The sequence below is a fragment of the Streptopelia decaocto genome (genome assembly GCF_964273445.1).
Source record: "Streptopelia decaocto genome assembly, contig: HAP1_SCAFFOLD_59, whole genome shotgun sequence".
Lineage (NCBI taxonomy): Eukaryota > Metazoa > Chordata > Aves > Columbiformes > Columbidae > Streptopelia > Streptopelia decaocto.
The window spans coordinates 297474-319827 of NW_028116288.1; the positions used below are offsets into that span (position 1 = coordinate 297474).

A 22354-nucleotide genomic window follows, 5' to 3' on the forward strand; every position below is an offset into this window, starting at 1 on the left:
ACCAACAGAGACTGACAAAGCCCAGCAGAGCCCGACAAAGCCTAACAGTGACTGACAGAGCCCAACAAAGCCCAACAGAACCTGACAAAGCCTGACAAAGCCTGACAGGGCTGGACAGAGCCCGACCAAACCCCATAGCGCCTGACAGGGCCCAAAAAAGCCCAAGAGAATTCAACAGAGCCTGACAGGGCTCGACAGAGCCCGATAGAGCCTGAGAGAGCCTGACAACACCTGACAAAGCCTGGCAGGGCCTGTACAAAGCCTCAAAGCTGGACAGGGCCCAACAAAGCTGACAGAGCCTGACACAGCCTGACACAGCCCGACAGAGCCCAACATAGCTTGGCAGAGCCCAACATAGCTTGACAGAGCCCGACAGAGCCTGACAAGGCTTGACAGATCCTGACTAAGTTCAACAGGGCTTGAAAGAGCCAGACAGTGCTCAACAGAGCCTGATAGAGCCCAACATAGAACGAGAGAGCCTGACAAGGCTTGACAGAGCCCAACAGGACCTGACAGAGCATGAAAAAGCCTGAAAGAGCCTGACAGGGTCTGACAGAGTCAAATAGGGGCCGGAGATCTTTTGCCAGTTCCTCAGCGATGGGGCTGGCCTCATCTCGCTTCATGTCCTTTAAGAACACCTTGACCATGAGTGGTGATCACCACGCAACCTTGACCTAGAATGATAGTTATGACTCCTCCCTTTGCGTCTTCTTGGAGATGGCAGCAATGGAGAGTAGGAATGGGAACAGGAACGACTCCGTGATCGAGAGCTGGAGCGAGTGCAGGAAGAGCCTGATCATGACTTGCAGTGGGTATACGAACTTCTAGGGTAAGACAAAGCACTACAGGAAGACTTGGACCTTAAGAAAGCACAACACAGAAAAATAATTACATTATTTCAAAGCTGTCACTCTCCCCAGTTTTTTTCCTCTCAGATTTGGTTTGGTTGTTTTTTTTTCCTTTTCTCTTCCAGAAACTATTAAAGTATTTGACAAGAATTTATACCTTATATTCTACTGTAATACCTTAATAAGGTGTGCCAGAGAAAGAGATGCAGGAGAGTCATTGATCTGTTCACAAAAAGTTAGACACATGTTCAATTGTACATTCAAGACAGAGCATAGTAACAGTGGGACAACGGGACAGCGGGACAGCAGCACAACAAAGCTGTAACAAATTCAAATGTTGTTGTCTTACTGTTCCACAATTATGGACGAGCTTTCCAGTGATTTATTCCTATCAGACTAACTTCTGCTTTGAAATACATACAGAAACATGGAAAAAAGCCAAATAAACTGTATTTATGAAGACTGATTTTGTGTTGATACACATGCTAGTAAAAAAAAAAAAAAAAAAAGAGAGAGAGAGAGAAAAATAACTGTTTTCAAGAAATAAAAACTCATCTGTTTTAGTTGCAATACAATAAATGCAATTTACATTAAAATAAAGACAAAATATAAAAACCAAGTGAGCGACACATAGTATTCGACAAAAGCGGCAAATCCAGATCCAAACCAGTCAAGTGTTTCCTTGTGTTTCTCATTTATACAATATTTTAGTAGCAGAATAACAGTGTTTGCAAACCTGAAGAAAAACACCACACCTTTCCCAAATGTAAATTCATAGTTGTGTAGCAACGATATTTAAATTCACAGCAATCTATTAAAGACATTTTTTTTTACTCAGAGGGGCCCCAACAAAATCACTGCAATTACACAGTTTTAGGAACAAATCCCCAAGTACTTAAGGGCAAAACAAGGAAGCACGGAGCTGCACAGAGCTGTCCTCACAACAACGGCCTGACTCACTTTTTACCTTGTTGAGTCCAATATTTTAAACATTTACTGCAAAATACATTATGTTAATGCTTGGAAAATTCATGCAAGGCTGTGTTGGTTAAAATTCAGCATGGTGTGTAGGAAAAAGGGTGAGATTATGTTTTTACATACTGCTTTTGATGTTCCGCTCACTGGCTCCTTTTGACTTTTAGAGGAGAAATAAAGGTGATCAGAACTTAAATAAAGCATCCAGAACCAACAAGCAGCAGTGAAACCAGATTCTAAAGCTTGAACATCAAACTTTATGTTCTGATTGCCTAAGGAATGTGGAAATTTATTCTTATGCATAAACTCTTCTCTCCAGGTGCATTCAGTGCAACTGAAAAATAAACCACACCAAAATTACATTTGTATTTGGTGACTAATCACTCTAATTAGTCATCTGAGGAAAACACAACTAAAATCTCTTCAGAAGAGTGTTCCTTTGTGGAAGCCCAAGCACTGTGATCAAGTCTTTGCCATGTTTAGCCACGAAAGCACCAAAATACATAATATGTCATAAAATATATGCCGTATTGACTGAAAATAGCAATAGAAATGTCATTTGAAAGCAGTTACAAGGGTTTTGTGTTATTTTGGAGCCCTGCAACAGATCAAAAAGAAACCAAATAAAAGGTCTTAATTACCAGAAACTGCATTAAGTGCTTTAAAGTAATCTTGAAAGCACTGCGATATTTTAGGAAATATTTACGACACTTGAAAACTTGCTGAGATTCCACATACTCATTGAACTGCCACTTCGTTCTTTCATATTTATTTGGTCTTAATCTTTAGTGTGCAAAAAAACTCAGATTTGAGGCCTACGAATACCTGCTATATCCCCCCCTCACCCAAATGATAGAAACAGTCAAACACTGAGAATGAGACTCTACCTAGATAAGAACAAATTCCAAGTTTATGCTACAATGTCTTTACTATAAAAGCAAAAACATAAACCAAGGAATCTCTCCATGTTCAGGAAATGGGATCTACAACTTTGGTCTCAGAACAACCAGCCCCAAGAACAAACCCAGTGACTGTGACTCTGTGACTGTGTGTCTTTGTGAGTCTGTGAGTCTGTGACTGTGATGTGACTCTGTGTACTAAGCAACTATGACTAAGACTTTATGAATGTGTCACTGTGACTGTGAATATGACTCTGTGACTTTGTGACTGTGACTCTAACTCTGTGACTTTGTGACACTGACTGTGGCTGAGACACTGACTGTGACACTGTGTGTCTATGACTCAAGCGTCACCGCTGTTCGAACCTCACCTTCTAAAAAAGGAGGCCTGAAAAAGTAGGCCTAAAAATGTAGGCTTATAAAATGTAGGCCTAAGAACGTACAGATCACATAGTCACAGTGACAGTCAGAGAGTCACAGTCACAAAGTCACATAGTCACACAGACACAGTCACTGTGTCACAGAGTCACAGAGGCACAGTGTCATAGTCAATAACTCACTGAGTCATAAAGACACAGTGCCACAGTCAAAGAGTGTCAGTCACAGTCACAGTGTCACAAAGTCACAGAGTCACAGAATCAGTCACAGAGTCATACAGTCAGAAATTCAAAGTCACGGAGTCACAGTGTCACAGAGTCTCAGTGTGACAGTTAAAGAGTCTCAGTCACAGTAACAGCGTGACAAAGTCACAGAGTCACAGAATCAGAGTCACAGAGTCATATTAACAGTCACAGAGTCACAGAATCAGAGTCACAGAGTCACAGAGTCACAATCATAGAGTCTCACTCATAGTTACATAGTCACAGAGTCACAATAACAGTCACAGAGTCACAGTCACAGACTCAGAAAGACACAGAGACAGTGTCACGAAGTCATGGAGTCACAGAGTCATAGAGACACAGTGTAACAGTCGAAGAGTCTCAGTCACAGTCACAGTGTCACAAAGTCACAGAGTCACAGAGTGAGAGTCACAGAGTCACATTAACAGTCACAGAGTCACAGAGTAACAGAGTCACAGATTCACGGTCACATAATCAGAGTCACAGAGTCAGAGTAACAGAGTCATAGTCACAGTGTCACAGAGTCACAGGCTCACTGTGTCAAAGAGTCTCAGTGTGACAGTCAAAGGGTCTCAGTTACAGTGTCACAGAGTAAGAATCACAGTCACAGAGTCTCAGTAACAGATTCACAGAGACACAGAGTCAGAGTCACACAATTGCAGAATCACAGAGATACAGAGTCACATTAATACTCACAGAGTCAAAGAGTCAGAGTCACAGAGTCACAGTCAAGGAGTCTGAGTACAGTCACAGTGTCACAAAATCAGAGGCACAGAGTCACAGATACACATTAACAGTCACAGGGTCACAGAGTCTGAGTCACAGTCACAGAGTCACAGTCATAGAGTCAGAGAATCACAGGCTCATAGATACACAGTGTCACAGTCAAAGTGTCTCAGTCACAGACAGAGTGTCACAGTGTCACAGAGTCACAGAGTCAGAGTCACAGTCACAGAGTCACAGTCCCAGTGTCACAATATCAGAGTCACAGAGTCACAGTCAGAGTCAAATTCACAGTCACAGAGTCACAGAGTCATAGTCACAGAGTCACAGAGTCACAGTCACTGTGTCACAGTGTCACAGAGTCATAGACACACAGTGTCACAGTCAGTGTCTCAGCCACAGTCAGTGTCACAAAGTCACAGAGTTAGAGTCACAGTCACAAAGTCACAGAGTCATATTCACAGTCACAGTGACACATTCATAAAGTCTTAGTCATAGTTGCTTAGTACACAGAGTCACATCACAGTCACAGAGTCACAGACTCACAAAGACACACAGTCACAGAGTCACAGTCACTGTGTCACAGTGTCAGAGTCACAGAGTCACAGAGTAATAGTCACAGAGTCACAGAGTCACAGTCACAGAGTCACAGACTCACAAAGACACACAGTCACAGAATCACAGTCACTGTGTCACAGTGACAGGGTCACAGAGTCACAGAGTAATAGTCACAGAGTCACAGAGTCAGTCACAGAGTCTCAGTGTCACAGAGTCACAGGGTCACTGTGTCACAGAGTCTCAGTGTGACAGTCAAAGGGTCTCAGTCACAGTCACAGTGTCACAAAGTCACAGACTCACAGAGTCAGAGTCAGAGTCACATTTACAGTCACTTAGTTACAGAGTCAGAGTCACAGTCACAGTCGCAGTAACAGTCTCACAGACTCACAAAGACACAGAGTCACAGTCACTGTGTCACAGTGTCAGAGTCACAGAGTCACAGAGTCACAGAGTCACAGTCACAGAGTCTCAGTGTCACAGAGTCACAGGGTCACTGTGTCACAGAGTCTCAGTGTGACAGTCAAAGAGTCTCAGTCACAGTAACAGCGTGACAAAGTCACAGAGCCACAGAATCAGGGTCACAGAGTCATATTAACAGTCACAGATTCAGAGTCACAGACTCACAAAGACACACAGTCACAGAGTCACAGTCACTGTGTCACAGTGTCACAGTGACAGTCTTGTTCACAGTCACAGAGTCACAGGGTCACTGTGTCACTGAGTGACAGTCACAGAATCACAGAGTCACAGAGTCAGAGTAACAGAGACACAGTGTCACTGAGTGACAGAGTCTCAGTCACTGAGTCACAGATTCTCAGTCAGAGACTCTCAGTCACGGTCACAGTGTCATAGAATCAGAGTCACAGTCACAGAGTAACAGCGTCAGAGTAACAGAGTCACAGTTACAGTGTCAGAGAGTCACAGAGTCACAGCGTCACAGTCACAGAGTAACAGAGTCAGAGTAACAGAGTCACAGAGTGTCAAAGTGTCAGAGATTCACAATGTGTCACATGTCGCGGTTGAGACGGACAAACGACATGGACCAAATTCTTTCAAGATGAAAGTAATAGGTGCCATTTATTGTTACAAGTGCATTTTTATACAATTCTACCAGTTCATGTGTCTTTTCACTATTGGTTACAAGTTACAGCACTAACATCTCATTGGTTAATTTTGCTATCATCCATGTTATTCTTCTATCCCCTTCTCTCTCACGGGTATATCTCTCCTTTCTCATGGGTACAACGCCATACCTCCAGATACTCCTTTACTCCCATCTTTCTCAACGGTAAATCTTAATATATTCAAGGCTGATCTCTACTCCCATATTTTCTGTCAAGGATTCCACAGACCCGCTGCAGTTTCCCACAATTCCCCCTTTTTTTATTTATGCTAAAAAAGCTGCCCTCATTGTCCGCTGCAGGGCCCTTTGCAGCAGAAAAATCATGCATGGCAACATTAGTAACACAACCACAACAATCATCAAAATGATCAGTCCTGTTTTCACTGCTGATAACAACCATCCTAAAAACCCTCAACCACTAAGCAATTTATTTAATAAATCTCATAAAAATCTTCACACGCATGTCCTTGAGCTAATAACAAAAATCTATCGTGGCTCTACTCTGCCATATGGCATGTCTTACAGAATCTACATCTAACAAAAGTCCACTTAAAGCCTTTGAAGTTCTGTTAGTTTGCTTAACTAGCCAGCATCCTAATTTTCTAAAATATTTAACGCTTTTAGCTGTGCCAACACCAGATACAAGAGATCCTAAAACCCTTAACCTTGATCCCCAAAAATCTACATTATCATCACATTTTGACTTATATACACAAAAAAGTGTTTTTCTCGTCTTGCTCTTCTGTGATCTATTATCATAGATACATTGGGTGTTAAGAGAGTTAATAGTCCCAAAATACACAGTCCTCCAACAGCATTAGAAGGAATTCCTGGTCAGGCTCTATCTTCACAGATCAAGAATACACCATACAGGAGATTTTGGGGTCGCTGTCCCACATTATCAATGACATTCCTTGGATTCTTCTGTGAGGCATTACACCATCGAGTTTCATTTCTATAGTCACCAATGGTAGCATTAACATTTTGCAGTTTTATCCATTCATGCTTTAGCATATTGTCCTGGCACTTTTCACAAACCAGCTGGATACAAGCATCCATGGGCATAGATCCCAGCAATTCTAGTTCCTGTGGTTCAATGTCTATTTCCGGGAGACAGTTAATCCAAAGTGCCATGTTAGTATTTTTGTTGCAATGCCTTTGCACCGACCACTATTTTGAAACAATTGTGTGATGCTGCTGTATTCATCAAGGGGGATGCCAACCAAGCACGTGTGGAACGGGTTTTCTGGAGATGCCATAGCCAGGCATATGGAGTCCTGGTCAGTCATGTTGGCTAAAGTAATCCACATGTTAATCTTTGCCTGTGCGGGCATCCAAAACACAGCAACTGCAACAATCATTGTCAGGAAGATAACACAGGTTTCACGTTTCGTGCCAGCAACCATTGCGGCCCTTGATCTGTAAAGACACAAGCATAGCCTCTCCCCAGGTTATCAATTGCTGTGGCCTTTTCCATTGATCAGTGATTTGACCATAACTAATGTAGATTCTTTCTGATTTAGCATGGTTTTGGGTCACACTTGCAAAGTATTTCATCACATACAATGCTTTTGACAATTGTTTTTGTGGTGTTTTCCCTACTTCTCCCCCCTTTTTGTTTTAAAAAAGAACAAAACCAAAACAAAAAACACAGTTCAGAATCAGATACGTGCATTGGACCTTGACTACGTACTCAGAATCACAAATCAAATTTAGAGGTTACTCCTTTAAAAAGCTCTAAATAATGTAAAGCTGTGCCAAGTTCTGCTCATTGGGTTGAACCTTCAATAATTTTCACAGAATGATGCCAATTGTTATCTTCACGCCAGACCACTACAGCTTTATGAGACTTCCCAGAACCATCAACAAATACTTTGCAAGTATGTAGGATCAGACCAAATACAAGTATGGCCTATGAACTGATGTTAAAGATTTGCAGGTTCTGCAGCAATTTACATTTTACATTTATGCATGTCAAAAGCTGTGCTGTTAAGAAAATCAGCTAATGCAATTTATAAAGACATAGATTACAAATAAAAAAATCAAAATTAAATTTCACAAATGGTACATATATGACAAAAGGATCATGGCCTATTGAAACTTAAATTCATTGCCTGCCTTTCTTGATCAGAGTAACAAGCAGTATATCAGTCTGCTAGCAATCTCATCATACTGTCCCACAATAGCCACAGGTTGTTTCTATGTTGTAGCTATAAATAGACAAATCTGCAAGTCCAATCGAATGCAGTCAGCCTGTAAGGTTGTCATAAATTCATTCCTCAAAGTTTCCAACTCCATTTTGGCTGTCATATTTATTGGATATTGTTTTCCCTTACCAGATCGAAGTCCTGTTTCAGATCTATCAGGGTAGTATTTGCTTTATCGAAACATTGGCTGTTAATACTAGTGGAGATACAGCATTTGAAATTTCCTTGGAGATTTCTCACTTGCAGCAAGCAGATCTGCGCCATCCCAGCAGCTTCTTGTAGGCCATGCAACTAAACAGAATTCTCAGAAAACGTTATTTGAGCTTACAATTTACTTAACAAATCTTAACTTAAGAGAGGTATAGGAGTTTCTAACAACTATAAGAATTCATGTATTTAAACTTTGTTCCAAATTTGGCATTCCATTGGTCTCAAAAAATGGCCTTTCTTTCGTTCTCTCTCATGACCTCAAAAACTAGCATGGTGAATTTACTAAGAAGTCACTTACAACTAATTACCACAAAATAAGTCTATTAACAAATTTTTGGTTTAATTTTCCAGTTTCATTAGAACTATGGATCCACTGGTGATGCCTTTGAATTTCACCCTCAGACTCCTTCATGCAGTATTACAGCTCTCTAGCAGTAACATTGCTTGAGGGAGGGGCGCGGGGGGGAATAAGACTTCCCTCTCGCCCCCATCTGAGATGGCAAGACGTCCAGCCCAGCATGAAAACACATCAGTTCGAACTCCACATTAAACCGATCTGGCTCCACTCCACACGCAAATCAGTACCAGTCTGACCCAGAGAAGCACTGAACACTGTGACCCCCCAAAGCTGACCCGTGTGAAAAGACTGACTTCAGCAAGGAGGTAAAGTTATGAGCTCTTTTCCCCAGATGTGCCAAAACCTAGGAAACAAGACAGAAGCAAAAATAAACAACACCAACAACCCCTGATTCAAAGCCGAAAAACAACACAGCCCATCGGCCCCCCCCGAGCCGGAGCGAGCTGGACTGGGCAAGGCCTTTTTTTGTTTTGTTTTGGTTTGGTTTCTTTTTAGTGTCTCATCTGGTGCGCTACAGCTGTTATTCCAAAACCAGGATTCTTTACATGATGTACATACGGAAAAGCCAAATACAGCACAGCGAGATGAGACACAGCTTGTCACAGAGTTGCGCAAGTCTGAATACTGGAATAAAGGTAGCATGCTAGCGAAAAAAAAATAACAGCTACTACACACAAAATTTTACCATCACATTCACGCACATTTTGAGTCAATGAATTCTCATGATTTAACAGGCAATACACAGAAACACATAATGTGTACTGTAAAACTTGTAGATAACATGTTGATAGCAAACATTAGCATTCTCTACTGCTAATTTCAACACCAATGCTTCCTTAGCTTCTAAGTTTTCAACCTGCTTATTGATGGCCTCTTGAAGATGGTCCATAAATTGCATGTAATTCTCACTGGGACCCTGATTAACAGTTGCAAATGATTTTGCTGCATTGTTGGTTTCAGGCACCTTTATCATAGCTTAATATGCGAGGTCTGTTGACTGCCTCAGGATTTCAGAAAGTTATCGTGCCTGTAGTTGTGGTATGTCAACTAGTGTCTCTTCCAGAAGCGCACAGGGTCCCGTGGTTTAACTGCAATCGAAACTGGGGGTAAATCCCAGCTTTTTGGTAAGTTCAGTTTACGCTCTGAAACTCTACCCTCACCCTCAGGAATTCAGTGCGGGTGGGAGGAGGGGGCAGGTTGGAGGGACCCAAATCTGTAGGAATTACGTTATTTGGCTCGGTCTGGCTCACCACGGGGGGGTCCTCCCCACCTAAATCTCCAAGCAAGGGGGGATAGGAAAAAAAATGTCCATTTTTTTCTTCCGCGACTGATAGCGGCGGGGCAGAGGGTTGAACTGTGATTAATGGCGGTGACGCAGACGGCAGAACCACGGTTGATGATGGTAGAGGAGAGGTTCGAGCCGTGATCGATGACAGCGGAGCAGTCGGCCGAACGCACTGGTCCGACTGGTGCTCCGACTGGTGCTCTGAGGGCCCCTCCCGAGACCATGCACAACCCAACACTGTTTTTTCATGTGAGTCTTTCACAGCTTTTATCTGATCTCGGGGCCACACATACGTATACGAGTCTTTCATAGTTTTTTTTCTGATCTCGGGGCCACACATACGTACGCTCCTCCTTTATTCCTTTTAACTTTCCAAGAAAGTGCCGCGGATCCTTATCCGTGTCAGATAACATGGACTTGGGCGGTTTTGACGAATCTTTAGTAACAGGGGGGATCAGAGTAGTACTTAATCTTGCTTTTTTCTCCGAATCTGGCCCAGAAGAGCCAGGGAGACCATCCCCCTCTGCCGCCTCTGCCTGTTGCTGTTTTAACTCTTTCAGAGTGTCTAATAACAAGCGCCACATCGTTAACAGTTCAGTTGCTTCCTTGGACCCTTGGGTAGCACTGTCAAACAGTTTATCTCCCAAGTCCATCCATTGTGACACACTAAATGCTGTCACAGGATTAACCTCTAAACCTTGTGCTTTGCCCCATAGTAACATTTTTCTTAAAGTCAGTTCCGGGAGGCTAATACCGTGCTTCTTCAGAAGCAGCTTCTATGTGGATAATATAGTACCCTCTTCTTTAGATAAGTTTCAGCCCCCGTGTTCCCGGTAGCTCACCTACTCCTTAGCGAGGTGTCTTTTCAACGATCCGGATCTTCGGCAGCTCTCCTCGGCTGCTCTATCAGCTGTACCGGGCTCCGTCTCCACAGCTCTTCTTCGGCTGTTCACAGCTTCACGCTGTCACCTTGTTAGGCGAGATCCTCTTCAGGCAGGATCACGTCGGGGTCACCATATGTCGCGGTTGAGACGGACAAACGACATGGACCAAATTCTTTCAAGATGAAAGTAATAGGTGCCATTTATTGTTACAAGTGCATTTTTATACAATTCTACCAGTTCATGTGTCTTTTCACTATTGGTTACAAGTTACAGCACTAACATCTCATTGGTTAATTTTGCTATCATCCATGTTATTCTTCTATCCCCTTCTCTCTAACGGGTATATCTCTCCTTTCTCACGGGTACAACTCCATACCTCCAGATACTCCTTTACTCCCATCTTTCTCAACGGTAAATCTTAATATATTCAAGGCTGATCTCTACTCCCATATTTTCTGTCAAGGATTCCACAGACCCGCTGCAGTTTCCCACAGTCACAGTGTCATAGAGACACAGTGTCAGAGTCACAGTCTCAGTCACAGTCACAGAGTCACAGAGTCAGAGTCACTCAGCCATAATCGCAGAGTAACAGAGTCACAGAGTCACAGTCACATAATCACAGAGTCACAAGGTCAGAGTAACAGAGTCATAATCACAGTGTCATGGTGTCACAGAGTCACAGTCACAGAGTCACAGAGTCACAGTTTCACAGTGTCACTATGTCACAGAGTCTCAGTGTGACAGTCAAATAGTCTCAGAGTCACAGCGTCACAAAGTCACAGAGTAACAGAGTCACAGAATCACATTAACAGTCACAGTGTCACAGAGTCAGAGTCACACTCACAGAGTCGCAGTAACAGTCACAGAGCCACAGTCAAAGAGTCTCATTCATAGTTACAGAGCCACAGAATCACAGTGACAGTCACAGATTCACAGACTCACAGTCACAGTGTCACAGAGTCACAGAATTACAGCGACAGTCACAGAGTCACAGTCAAAGTGTCATAGAGTCACAGAATTGCAGTACCACAGTCACAGAATCACAGAGTCACAGAGTCAGAGTAACAGAGTCACAGTCACAGAGTTACAGAGTCACAGGACCACATTAACAGTCAAAGAGTCACAGTCATAGAGTCTCAGTCATAGTTATATAGTCACCGTCACAATAACAGTCACAGAGTCACAGTCACAGGCTGACAAAGACACAGAGTCACAGAGTCACAGTCTTGGTGTCAGTCATAGAGACACAGTGTCACAGTCAAAGTGTCACAGTCACAGTGTCACAAAGTCACAGAGTCACAGAGTCAGAGTCCCAGAGTCTGAGTAACAGTCTCAGTCACAGTGTCACAGAATCACTGTCACAGTCAGAATCACAGTCACAGAGTCAATATAACAGACACAGATTCTCAGTCACAGAGTCAGAGCAAGATACCATTTGAATGCCACTGTAAACTAATATCTATCAAAAAGTTTAAACCACACTGAAACACCTCACAAAGAATACAAAGCCCAAGGAATACTTACAAAATGTGTTTTTTGCCGGGAGCTTTAACTACTCCAGCTGTGATTCTTGCAACAGCTCCTGGTGAGTTCTTAGGGACTGGGGCATTGTCATCTGTGTGTTCTGAAAACAACAGAAATACAGAAAAGAAAAATTCATGAGTGTATATGAATATGAGAATCCCTTTACAGATACAAATGCAAAATTTTGTACATAACATCGCACTTCTATTGTCTCCACACACCAATGAGACATTATGAGAATGCACAAGCAGCAATATATTTTTCACAGAAGAGAAAAAAAACAACCCAACTACTTGGGAAACTTAGACTGAGCCTAAAACACCAAGATCCCTTCACGAGGATGGTTTTTCTATTTATATTTACAGCACATTCTTCTTTAGACAAGGAGGAAAGCCATCAGACCTTTTAGATTAGGCCTAAACAAAAACCCCATCCACTTGAGACACTTAGACTAAGCCTAAAACACAAAGATCTCTCTATAAAGATGGTTTTTATACTGCACTTTCTCAATCTGCTGGCAGAACAAAAAAATAGCTGCAGATCTAGTTAGGCTCTGTCATGGTGGTTTGGTGCAGGGATCATGCATATGATGGGAATATTTCACCATTTCTGCTCTGGTTTTCAGTGTATTACACCAAAACACCCACCTGATGATATCATTTCAAAAGCCAAACCAGCCATTTGCAGAATTAAGCTTCTTTGGGGAACTGAGAAATTGCTGAGCTGACACCAAGTCCTGCAGTGTCCCTGTCACCTCCAGTGTCACCGCATCCCCACCACGGTAGCGGGCATTGTGACAAAGGTTCTGTGTCAGCTGGGTGTGGCAGCCGAGCGCCCCCTAGGGGAGGGGGAGCCTGTCAGCCCAGCCTGTCACTGTCACCTCACATTCCATTGCTGTGTCTACCAATACATGGATCTGGCTTTTCAGGAAATCAGCTAATATGAAGCTTTAGCTGACAGGCAAATTCATTAAAAGAGAAACGTGTTTTTAACAAAACCAGGGCATTCCACCCCTTATAACATGCCATTCACGGCATACTTAGACCTTATCGATACAATTTAATTAATACATTCTATCAATACAATCTAATTCATCACTACTTTTATATATATATATATATACATAAGTACATATATACAGAGGAGTAATTCATCATTCTCTTAATCCCTTGACCATCCTTTGAAAAAGTTCATTAAGTTCATTTGTGAGAACAGTGTCCCATGGCAGGAAAAATGGTACATCTAGTGCATCTCATGACCACTGTTTGTGGGTTAAAAGACTTTATCAACTTTGAAGAAGTTGTCAGGCACCACTCGAAGAAGGGAGCACTGGTTTCATCATCACTGTCTTGATCTGAAAGACACTTATTAAACACTGTTAGTGTGGCAATTCACATCATGCAGTTCAGTATTGAATATTTTCACCTAGAATCAAATCCCCTCGAGGCACACACGGAACTTCTCCATCCTTAAGCATCACCCAGCAGGTGCTGCTAGGTCCCTGGGCAAAAACAATCCCAGTAATGGGCTTGCCTTTGCCTGAGGCCGGAGGAACCCAGACTGCCTTTCCTAACATGTTTTTCATGTGTACTACAGGCACTTTATCTCTTTCCGCAGTACGAAGAATTCCCAATTGAGCAGGCCCGGCTCGATTGGTTGATCCCCTGGTGTTGACCAACCAAGTGGCTTTTGCTAAATTTGAATCCCAGTTTTTGAAGGTTCCACCACCCAATGCCTTTAGTGTAGTTTTTAACAAACCATTGTACCTTTCAATTTTCCCAGGGGCTGGTGCATGATATGGAATACGTCTGCAGAGAGGAGCACAGGGAGTAACCTGGAGGTGCCTGAGCCTGCTGGCTCCCCTCCCAAGTCCCCCTGCCATGGTCACGGCCATGGCTGCATCCAGCACCAGGGTGCCGGCCACCTGGGGCTGCTCCTGGGCTGTCCCTGCCCTGCTGCCCTGCTGCCATGTCCAGGGTTGGGAGGAAAGGCCGCTGGGCTCTGCAAATCTTACTGGTGCTTGGCGATTCCCAAGGTGTCACTGCAGAGGAGGAGGTCCCTCTTCCTCGTTGCATGGCCCTGGCTCACCCGCACACACTACCGGAGCAGTGGCTCGCCTGATGCCGGGATGGGCGCGCAAGGCTGCTCGGGCTCAGGCTCGTCCCTGCAGAGCAGACGGCATCGGGCAGGAGAAAATCGTCTGCTGCACAGTCCGGCTGCTCTGGGCTGTCTCCCGGCCGTGCATGGGGGAGCCTACCTGTTAAAAACAATGAGTTTATCCCCATTAGGATCATAGGGAAGATCCCAATTAAGGAAATTCACACAAAAATGCTAAGTTTATCCCCATTAAGCAGCAACAAAGTCCAGCCCAGAGGGCAGTGAAACCCTCGTTATTTTGCATTTGAGAAGAGCCTGCAGAGTTCATCCCAGTTCGAGAAATAAAAACAGGGCAAAATGGGGATTTTGCTGCAAACGTGAGAACTTGAGTGTCTGGGTGTTTCATCCGGGGGTCGCTCGGGGGGAATAAAATGCTCGAGGCCCAAAGGGATTCGTGGGAAACTGGTGACGGGCGTTTCAACTCCGATTGGGTATCTGGGGAACAGTTGGACTCCATGACCTTAAAGGTCTTTTCCAATGCAAGTTATTTGGGGATTCTAAAACCGGAGGAAACTGGGGGGTAAATTGTGGTGCAGGGGGGAAAAGTGGGGGACGTGTCCCCCCTTGTGGCCCTCATGTCCCTTCCAGGTCCCCTTTGACACCCCACCCCCAGGTCACCTGCCATGTCCCCTCTGTGTCCCCTGTGTCCCCCCCATCCCGTGTGTCACAGAGGCACCACGATAGTTTTAGGCTGACAACAGGGTCCAAAACAAACTTTTATTCTGGTCAAAAAGGTGCAGCAGATTAACCGGTAAAGAACGGGGTTTTAGCTCTCCAAGAACATAAATACAGGTTTGAGTATCAGTTGAGGAAATTATTGGGGTGCAGCAAATAATAACAATGGGGATCCACAGTGTGCATACACGTGGCTCACCAAATACAACGCCAGAGCCCTCCCTGACTCCGGGAAAAGTACACATTTGCCTGAATCTGGCAAGGAATTACTATAAAGAAAATACATGTGATTATATTTAGGCACGGAATCCACTCACTTTGCCTAAGTGAGGAAAAATAAACAGAGTTGGGGTCATGTTGGGTTGGACACCAGTCACGAGTGGGTTCCACAAGTATCCATCTTAGTGCCAGCAGTCCTGGCTGTACATACAGACTGGGGCACAAGATGCTGCAGAGCAGCTCTGCAGAGGGATCTGGGGTTTCTGGTTGATGGCAAGTTGAACATGAGCCAACAGTGTCCCTGGCAGCCAAGAGGGACCCGTGTCCTGGGGTACACCCAGCACAGCATGGCCAGCCGGGCCAGGGGGTGATTGTCCCGCTCTGCTCGGCAGTGCTGCAGCCTCACCTGGAGCACTGGGTACAGTTCTGGGCGCCACAGGATAAAAAGGAGATAAAGCCATTGGTGGGTGTCCAGAAGAGGTTGGTGAAGGGTTTGGAGAAGAAGCCATATGAGGAGCAGTTAAAGTTACCACATCAGAAAAACAAAACCACACCACTGAATTCATCTCTCTGCTGCAGCTTTAGTTTTTGGTCCAATGCAAAGAGGTTTTTGTGCAAGAATTTGCCTGATTTGAGTACCCTTTCCTTAAATTCAAGGATTATTTCTCTCATCCTCAAAACTTTTTAAAATACGTGTACATCATGGTTTCAAATAAGTAGTGGTTGGATTATTTTACGAACAATGTATGCATTGCATAATAGATCACAATCCCTCGTTTACTTACCTGGTAGATTTTCGCATATCTTGTTAGTTTTTCTACAAGACATTCAGTATTAAATCCCTTTCCTCCAGAAATCCGCACTGTGTCTGCAGCGACTTGGTTTGCGATGTTGCCAGTGAAGGCCATCGCAATGGAAGCTCAGCAGGAGCTCCTGTGTCAGAGCTTCAGCTGGGAGGGAGTGTGGGGGCTGTAGAACTCCACTGTGAGAGAAGAGCTTCTTCTGGTTCATGGATGCTGAGGACCTGGGATGTGTCTAGTTTGGAGAGATGGAGGCTGAGAGGCGACCTCGTTGCTCTCTACAGCTTCCGCGGAGGGAAAATGGAGAGGGAGCTGCTGATCCCTTCTTCCCGGCAGCCAATAGCAGAAGGCTCAAAGCTGCATCCATCCATCAGGGGAGCTTTGGACTTGACAAGAGGAAAGTTTTCTTTCCCAAGAGGGTGGTCAAACAGGGTGGAACAGGGCTCCAGGAACCCAGCACTAACAGAAGGCATTGAATAACCGGAAGCGTGCCCCATCTTCGGCACTTGCTCTGTCACCTTGTTTAAGTTGTTTAGTCTAGGTGGTTATTTTAGCTTGGTTGTTTCAGGCGGTTTTAGGCTTTATGAGGTGGTTTTGAAGTTGTTTGAGATTGTTGCTTTAGGTTGATAAAGGTGGGTCTGTTTAGATGTCTTCAGCTTGTTTGGATCAGCGTTGCCAAAGGTTGTTTGAGGAATGCTGGTTTATGGAGTTTGAGGTTGTTTTCGGTAGGATTTTTTTAGGTCATTTGTTTTAGGTAGGTTTGTTTGAGGGTGTTGAGGTTGCTTTATTTGGTTTGGTTTAGGTTGGTTGAGGTAATTTGTTGTAGATGGTTTCAGGTGCTTTTTAGGTTGTTGTTGGCTGATTGTTTGAAGTTTTTGAAGGCAGATTGAGATTGGTTTAGGTTCTCGAAGGTTGATTGTTTTCAGCTGTTTAAGGTTGGCTTAGGTTAGTTGTTCTATGCTGGTTTAGGTAGGCTGTCCTAGCTAAGTTTAGGGCCACCTCGTGGAGCAGCAGGCACCCAGCCCAAATGGCCCAAAGAAGCCGCGGCAAGTGGGCCATGCTCAATGCTGCAGAGGAAGGCAAAAAACCCCCAGAGACACTTGGTGTCCCACATGGGGGGAAAAAAAAGCCTTCCTCCCCCCAGCTGCAGGGCACGAGAGGCCATCTTCCTGGTGCTTGAGCAGCAGGTAGGAAGCGAGCCAAAAGGGCCCAGAGGAGCTCTGAAAAGTGGTCATGCTCAATGCTGCAGAGGAAGGCAAAAAACCCCCGGGGACCAGTGCCAATCTGCCCCGGGAGAAAAAATTCCTTCCTGACCCCAGTGCTGGCGATCGGCTGTTCCCTGAGCATGTGAGCTAGACCGGGCTCCTTGTCCCACAAGCTGCTCACGCCTCCCAGGAGCTGCGCAAGCCCTATCCTCCCTTGAGCTGGAGCCATCTCGGGGACTTCCCAGAGTGCCCAAATGCCTCTGACCTGATGGACCTTGGGGGCGAGAATCCTTCCTGTGCCTGGTGGGACACCAGTGGGTGCTCCAAAGCACTGCAACCCCTTGCAAGCCCTCTGTATCCTATGTCTGATGGCTCCTGAGCCTGTCTGCGCATGGGATGAAGATGGTGAGCTCTGCAGTGCTCTTCAAGAAGGCATTCCCTTTGTCTTGTCCCACTGTTATGCACCTGAAGAGGCTTGCCAGCCAGCCCGCCAGCCATCACATAAGCTTGGAAGGTGGCCCTGGCAGTCCCTGTGCCATTCCTTCCCAATGCAGCAAGTGATACGTGATGCTACGCTGTCGTTGATGGTGAGGTTGTCTGCTTGGGAAGAAGTCTTGAATGGTTTTGTGCTGTTGACCCTATCTTTGCTTGCACTCGATGGCTCTTTTCCTCCTTTGGCTTTCATCCTTGATATCTTGCTTGAGGGTCATGCCAGCCCTCTCAGGCTTGGTCTTGCTCCTTGCAGCTGTTGTCTTCTTCTGTAGGCCCTCCGTGATCCTAACCAACTACGTAGTCTTGGTTTGCTTTCATCCCAGCTGGACTTGATCTTTCCTGAAGGCGAGGAATGAGAAATGTCCGTAGTCGTCCAGGCGAGTTCTCAGTGGAGCTTTGCACCAGGCTTGCCTTTCCTCTGGCAATGCCTTGTCTGACACACCAGAATGCATTTGCCTGTATCACATTTGTGGCTCACATTTGGGCTGTGACCTACTTGTGCCTGCAGGAGCATTTTCCTACTCTGCTGTGTGCAAGCAGTGCCGGAAACTCCTGGTGCTCCACGTGACGCTGTATTCCCTATTTCTAGGCTGTAGATCTTCAGGCGGGCTTTCTTGATGTAGGGGATTTCTCCTGTGTCAGAGCTTCAGCTGGGAGGGAGTGTGGAGGCTGTAGAACTCCACTGTGAGAGAAGAGCTTCTTCTGGTTCATGGATGCTGAGGACCTGGGATGTGTCTAGTTTGGAGAGATGGAGGCTGAGAGGCGACCTCGTTGCTCTCTACAGCTTCCGCGGAGGGAAAATGGAGAGGTAGCTGCTGATCCCTTCTTCCCGGCAGCCAATAGCAGAAGGCTCAAAGCTGCATCCATCCATCAGGGGAGCTTTGGACTTGACAAGAGGAAAGTTTTCTTTCCCAAGAGGGTGGTCAAACAGGGTGGAACAGGGCTCCCGGAGCCCAGGTGGGCGATGCCCCACGCCTGTCAGTGTTGAAGAGGCATTTGGACGATGCCCTTAATACCATGTTTCAACTTTTGGCCAGCCCCGAAGTGGTCAGGCCTTTGGACTAGATGATGACTGTAGGTCCCTTCCAGCTGAAATCTTCTCTCCTCTCCTTCTGTTCCTACCTCCTCCTTTCCCTAGCAGTAGCAGACGCTGAGGAAATTTCGGATGTTGTTGCTTCCCATCCCTGCACTAACAGAAGGCATTGAATAACCTGAAGCGTGCCCCATCTTCGGCACTTGCTCCGTCACCTTGTGGCAAGGATGCACGTAGCTTCTGATGCGGGTGAGAGCCCTAGGCCCCCTTGCAACATCTGGGCATCCCACTTCTTAGAGCTACTGCCCCTGGCTCTGCAGGGCATGATGATGGTGAGCTCTGCAGTGCTCCTCAAGAAGGACTTCCCTTGGTCCTGCCACTGCTACCCAGTGGAAAAGGATTTCCATGCATCAGATGAGTTTGGGAAGTGGCCCTGCCAGGAGATTGTCTTGCAGTGGAGAACATCCCGTAGCTTCAGCCAAGGTCTTCCTCCCTCAGCCGCTGCCCTGGGATTCCGCCAGCCAGCTCCCCAAGTGCTTCGTCTGGGATGTGTTTGGGCTGCCCCCGGGCCAGCTCTGGCGGTGGACACGGGGGGCTGCTCCTTTTTATCCTGCCCGGGGCATTGTGACCTCAGCGTTGCCGGGTGCTGGCATTGTGACATGGGGGTGACAGAGCCCCCGTGTGCAGCCCCGCCCGCCACCCCTGCGCCCAGCGCCCTTTGGAAGAAGCCTTTGGGGTGCTGGGGGGCCCCGGATCAGTCCCCGTGCCTACGAGATAGGGGACTAATCAACCTAATCGTGTCCCTTTTTGGCAAAAATACAGTGCGGGTTTGTTGCCGGTCCAGCCTTCCTTCCAGTAGCGATACTGCCCGTGACCACCTCCCGTTCGATTCCACAAAGGTGCCTTGTGTCTGGCACCTGGGGCAATGTCTCGCTCTGTTTTGACTTTCTCTTCCTTAGACAGCTCCCGCCTCAGTGGGTGTTTCGGCACCGATGGGTTTGGGGACCCAGCGGGTTTTCTCTCCTTGGCTGTTTAACACTGGGACCTTCCTACCCGTGCCCTCTGACCATGGCTTCCACAGCGAAGTGTTGGCTCTGGGCCAGTTTGCAAATCAGCCCTTCTCGTGCAGCTCTGGACAGTATGTGATGGGGAGAAGGTAACAGTGCAATCTTTTGCACGCATGCAGTCCAGTGACGCATTTTGTTTACAACCATGATAGGGCTTGTAAACCACCATTGCGCTCTCTCTAGATCGTGCTTTGGAGGGCTTGCTTTTGCTGGAAGCAGCCGCTAATGAATGGATAGTTAAGAAACAGTCTGCCCTGGACAGACACAGAGAGTTTTCTCATGGACACAGTGTTGCTATCTTGCTGCTTTTCCTGCAGCGAATTGCAGGTGGCATCTTGAATAAAAAGGTGAAGCTTGATTGCGTTGGGTTTAGTGTGACTTGTGCAGGAGCGAGGCTGATGAGAACAGGCCCGTGTGTGCGTGCGATCCCACCCGTCTCTGTGCCGGCAGGTTGGGCAGTCCCCGTCATGGCCACCTTTTCACTCTGTGCCTTGTCCACTGTTAGTGCACGAGAGGAGGCAAGAGCCAAGAGGTGCCAAAGCTGGGGAAGTTTTCTGAGGTGAGGTGGCTGCGTGTAGGAGAGAGCCCTGGCAGAGCTCCCAGCTGGGCTGGACCCTTGGAGAACCCAGAGTCCCTGGCAGCTCAGCTGCATCTCGCGGCGCTCAGGGACCCGGCTGCTGCGGGCACGTCTGCTGCCTCCTGGAATATCTCCTTTTCCTCAGTGCAAAGAGGAGAAAGCAACCATTCCTCCAGGGAGCCTGCACTTGGTATGGTGAGCAAGCACAGCAGGGCCGTGGATGTAGCCACAAGTGCTGTTGACAATCCCTAAGTGAGCACCTATTTCAAAGGCATGGAAGGAAGTGTTTGGAAGTCTACTTCTGCCAGGGTCCTGGGGGTGCTCCTAGGCCTCAGCGGCTGGGACCGGCCTCCCCTGGGACCCCCACCCACCGCCACCGTCTCCTGCCAAGGGCCCAGCTCAACATGGGGCCTTGGGTCCCTGCCTGAGCCATGGTGTAGGTGTGTGTGCCCGTCTGCGCCCTGCAGAGAGCTGCTCTCCTGGATGGAGCCCTCAGGGCTCGGTCAGGGCTTGCCCTGCAGAAGTCCAGGCTCCCAAGAGAGCAGAACTTTTCTGTTCTATTTGCTCACCATGAATCGAGCAACGATGAGACTACTGTTTCCCAGAAATGCCAGGACGGTTTTGGCTCCAAGAAGACTTTCAAGGACGCAAAACACAAAGAAAAAAAGTGGGACCAGGGTTTTGTTTCTTTAATGTAGTTTTATTTTGTTGTTCATTTTTGTTTGATGGTAGGTAGGCTGACGGTTGCAGGTTGGCTGCTTGGTTTAGGCGGGGTTGTTTAGGTTGGTCGGTTGAGGTTTGGTTGAGGGTGGTTTTGGTTGGTTTTAGATTGCATTTGGTTGGTTTGGATGTGAGAGCAATCTGTCTGCGACCCGTGTCACCCCATTGATCGGCCAGGGTTGATTGGGCTGATCTGGCCGGCTAGGCAGGTGTCCCCTTCCTCCCTCCCTGCTCCCTGCGTGTCCTTCCCGAAGCTAGGCGCTCAGTCCAAGAGGATGGGCTTCCCAGTTGGAGGGGTACCATTCACGGTTCAAGAGTATACAGTAGCTGCACTCCCCTTCTAGAAGCTCCAAAGAAGCTCAAGGTGCATTTGTAGGAGAACCTGGCTGGGGTAGCGGAGCTTCCAAGACTGCAGACACATCCAAGTGAGGCACTGCATGGGGTAGGGCGGGGTTTGTGTTGGTTGAGTGTTTTTGGTCATGTAGGCTTTTTGGGGTGTTTTAGCTTGTTTGTTGAAGTGTTGGCTGGTTGAGACTGTTTTTAGCTTGGTTGTTTTAGGTTGGGTTTGGTGGTTCTATTTCGGCTTAGGTGATTTGCTTTAGGTCATTTTGTTTAGGTTGCTTATGTTGTTTGGTTTCCTATTTTGGGGGTTGGTTTAAGTTGTTTAGTCTAGGTGGTTATTTTAGCTTGGTTGTTTCAGGCGGTTTTAGGCTTTATGAGGTGATTTTGAAGTTGTTTGAGATTGTTGCTTTAGGTTGATTAAGGTGGGTCTGTTTAGATGTCTTCAGCTTGTTTGGATCAGCGTTGCCGAAGGTTGTTAGAGGAATGCTGGTTTATGTAGTTTGAGGTTGTTTTCGGTAGGATTTTTTAGGTCATTTGTTTTAGGTAGGTTTGTTTGAGGGTGTTGAGGTTGCTTTATTTGGTTTGGTTTAGGTTGGTTGAGGTAATTTGTTGTAGATGGTTTCAGGTGCTTTTTAGGTTGTTGTTGGCTGATTGTTTGACGTTTTTGAAGGCAGATTGAGATTGGTTTAGGTTCTCGAAGGTTGATTGTTTTCAGCTGTTTAAGGTTGGCTTAGGTTAGTTGTTCTATGCTGGTTTAGGTAGGCTGTCCTAGCTAAGTTTAGGGCCACCTCGTGGAGCAGCAGGCACCCAGCCCAAATGGCCCAAAGAAGCCGCGGCAGTGGGCCATGCTCAA

The 22354-nt window shown here is 46.2% G+C and overlaps 1 protein-coding gene across 1 annotated transcript in view; it reads left to right on the forward strand.

Annotated features, from left to right (window-relative positions):
• Window positions 1-13851, forward strand: part of LOC309452267 (uncharacterized protein) — a gene marked incomplete at its 3' end in the record, with an annotated part of 129198 nt that extends 115347 nt beyond the window's left edge. The window contains exons 6-9 of the mRNA XM_082076929.1: window positions 7547-7626; window positions 8086-8113; window positions 10660-10783; window positions 13832-13851. Of these exons, the coding sequence (XP_081933055.1) occupies window positions 7547-7626; window positions 8086-8113; window positions 10660-10783; window positions 13832-13851 (252 nt within the window). The remainder of the gene's footprint in view (window positions 1-7546; window positions 7627-8085; window positions 8114-10659; window positions 10784-13831) is intronic.
• Between the last annotated feature and the right edge of the window lie 8503 nt (window positions 13852-22354).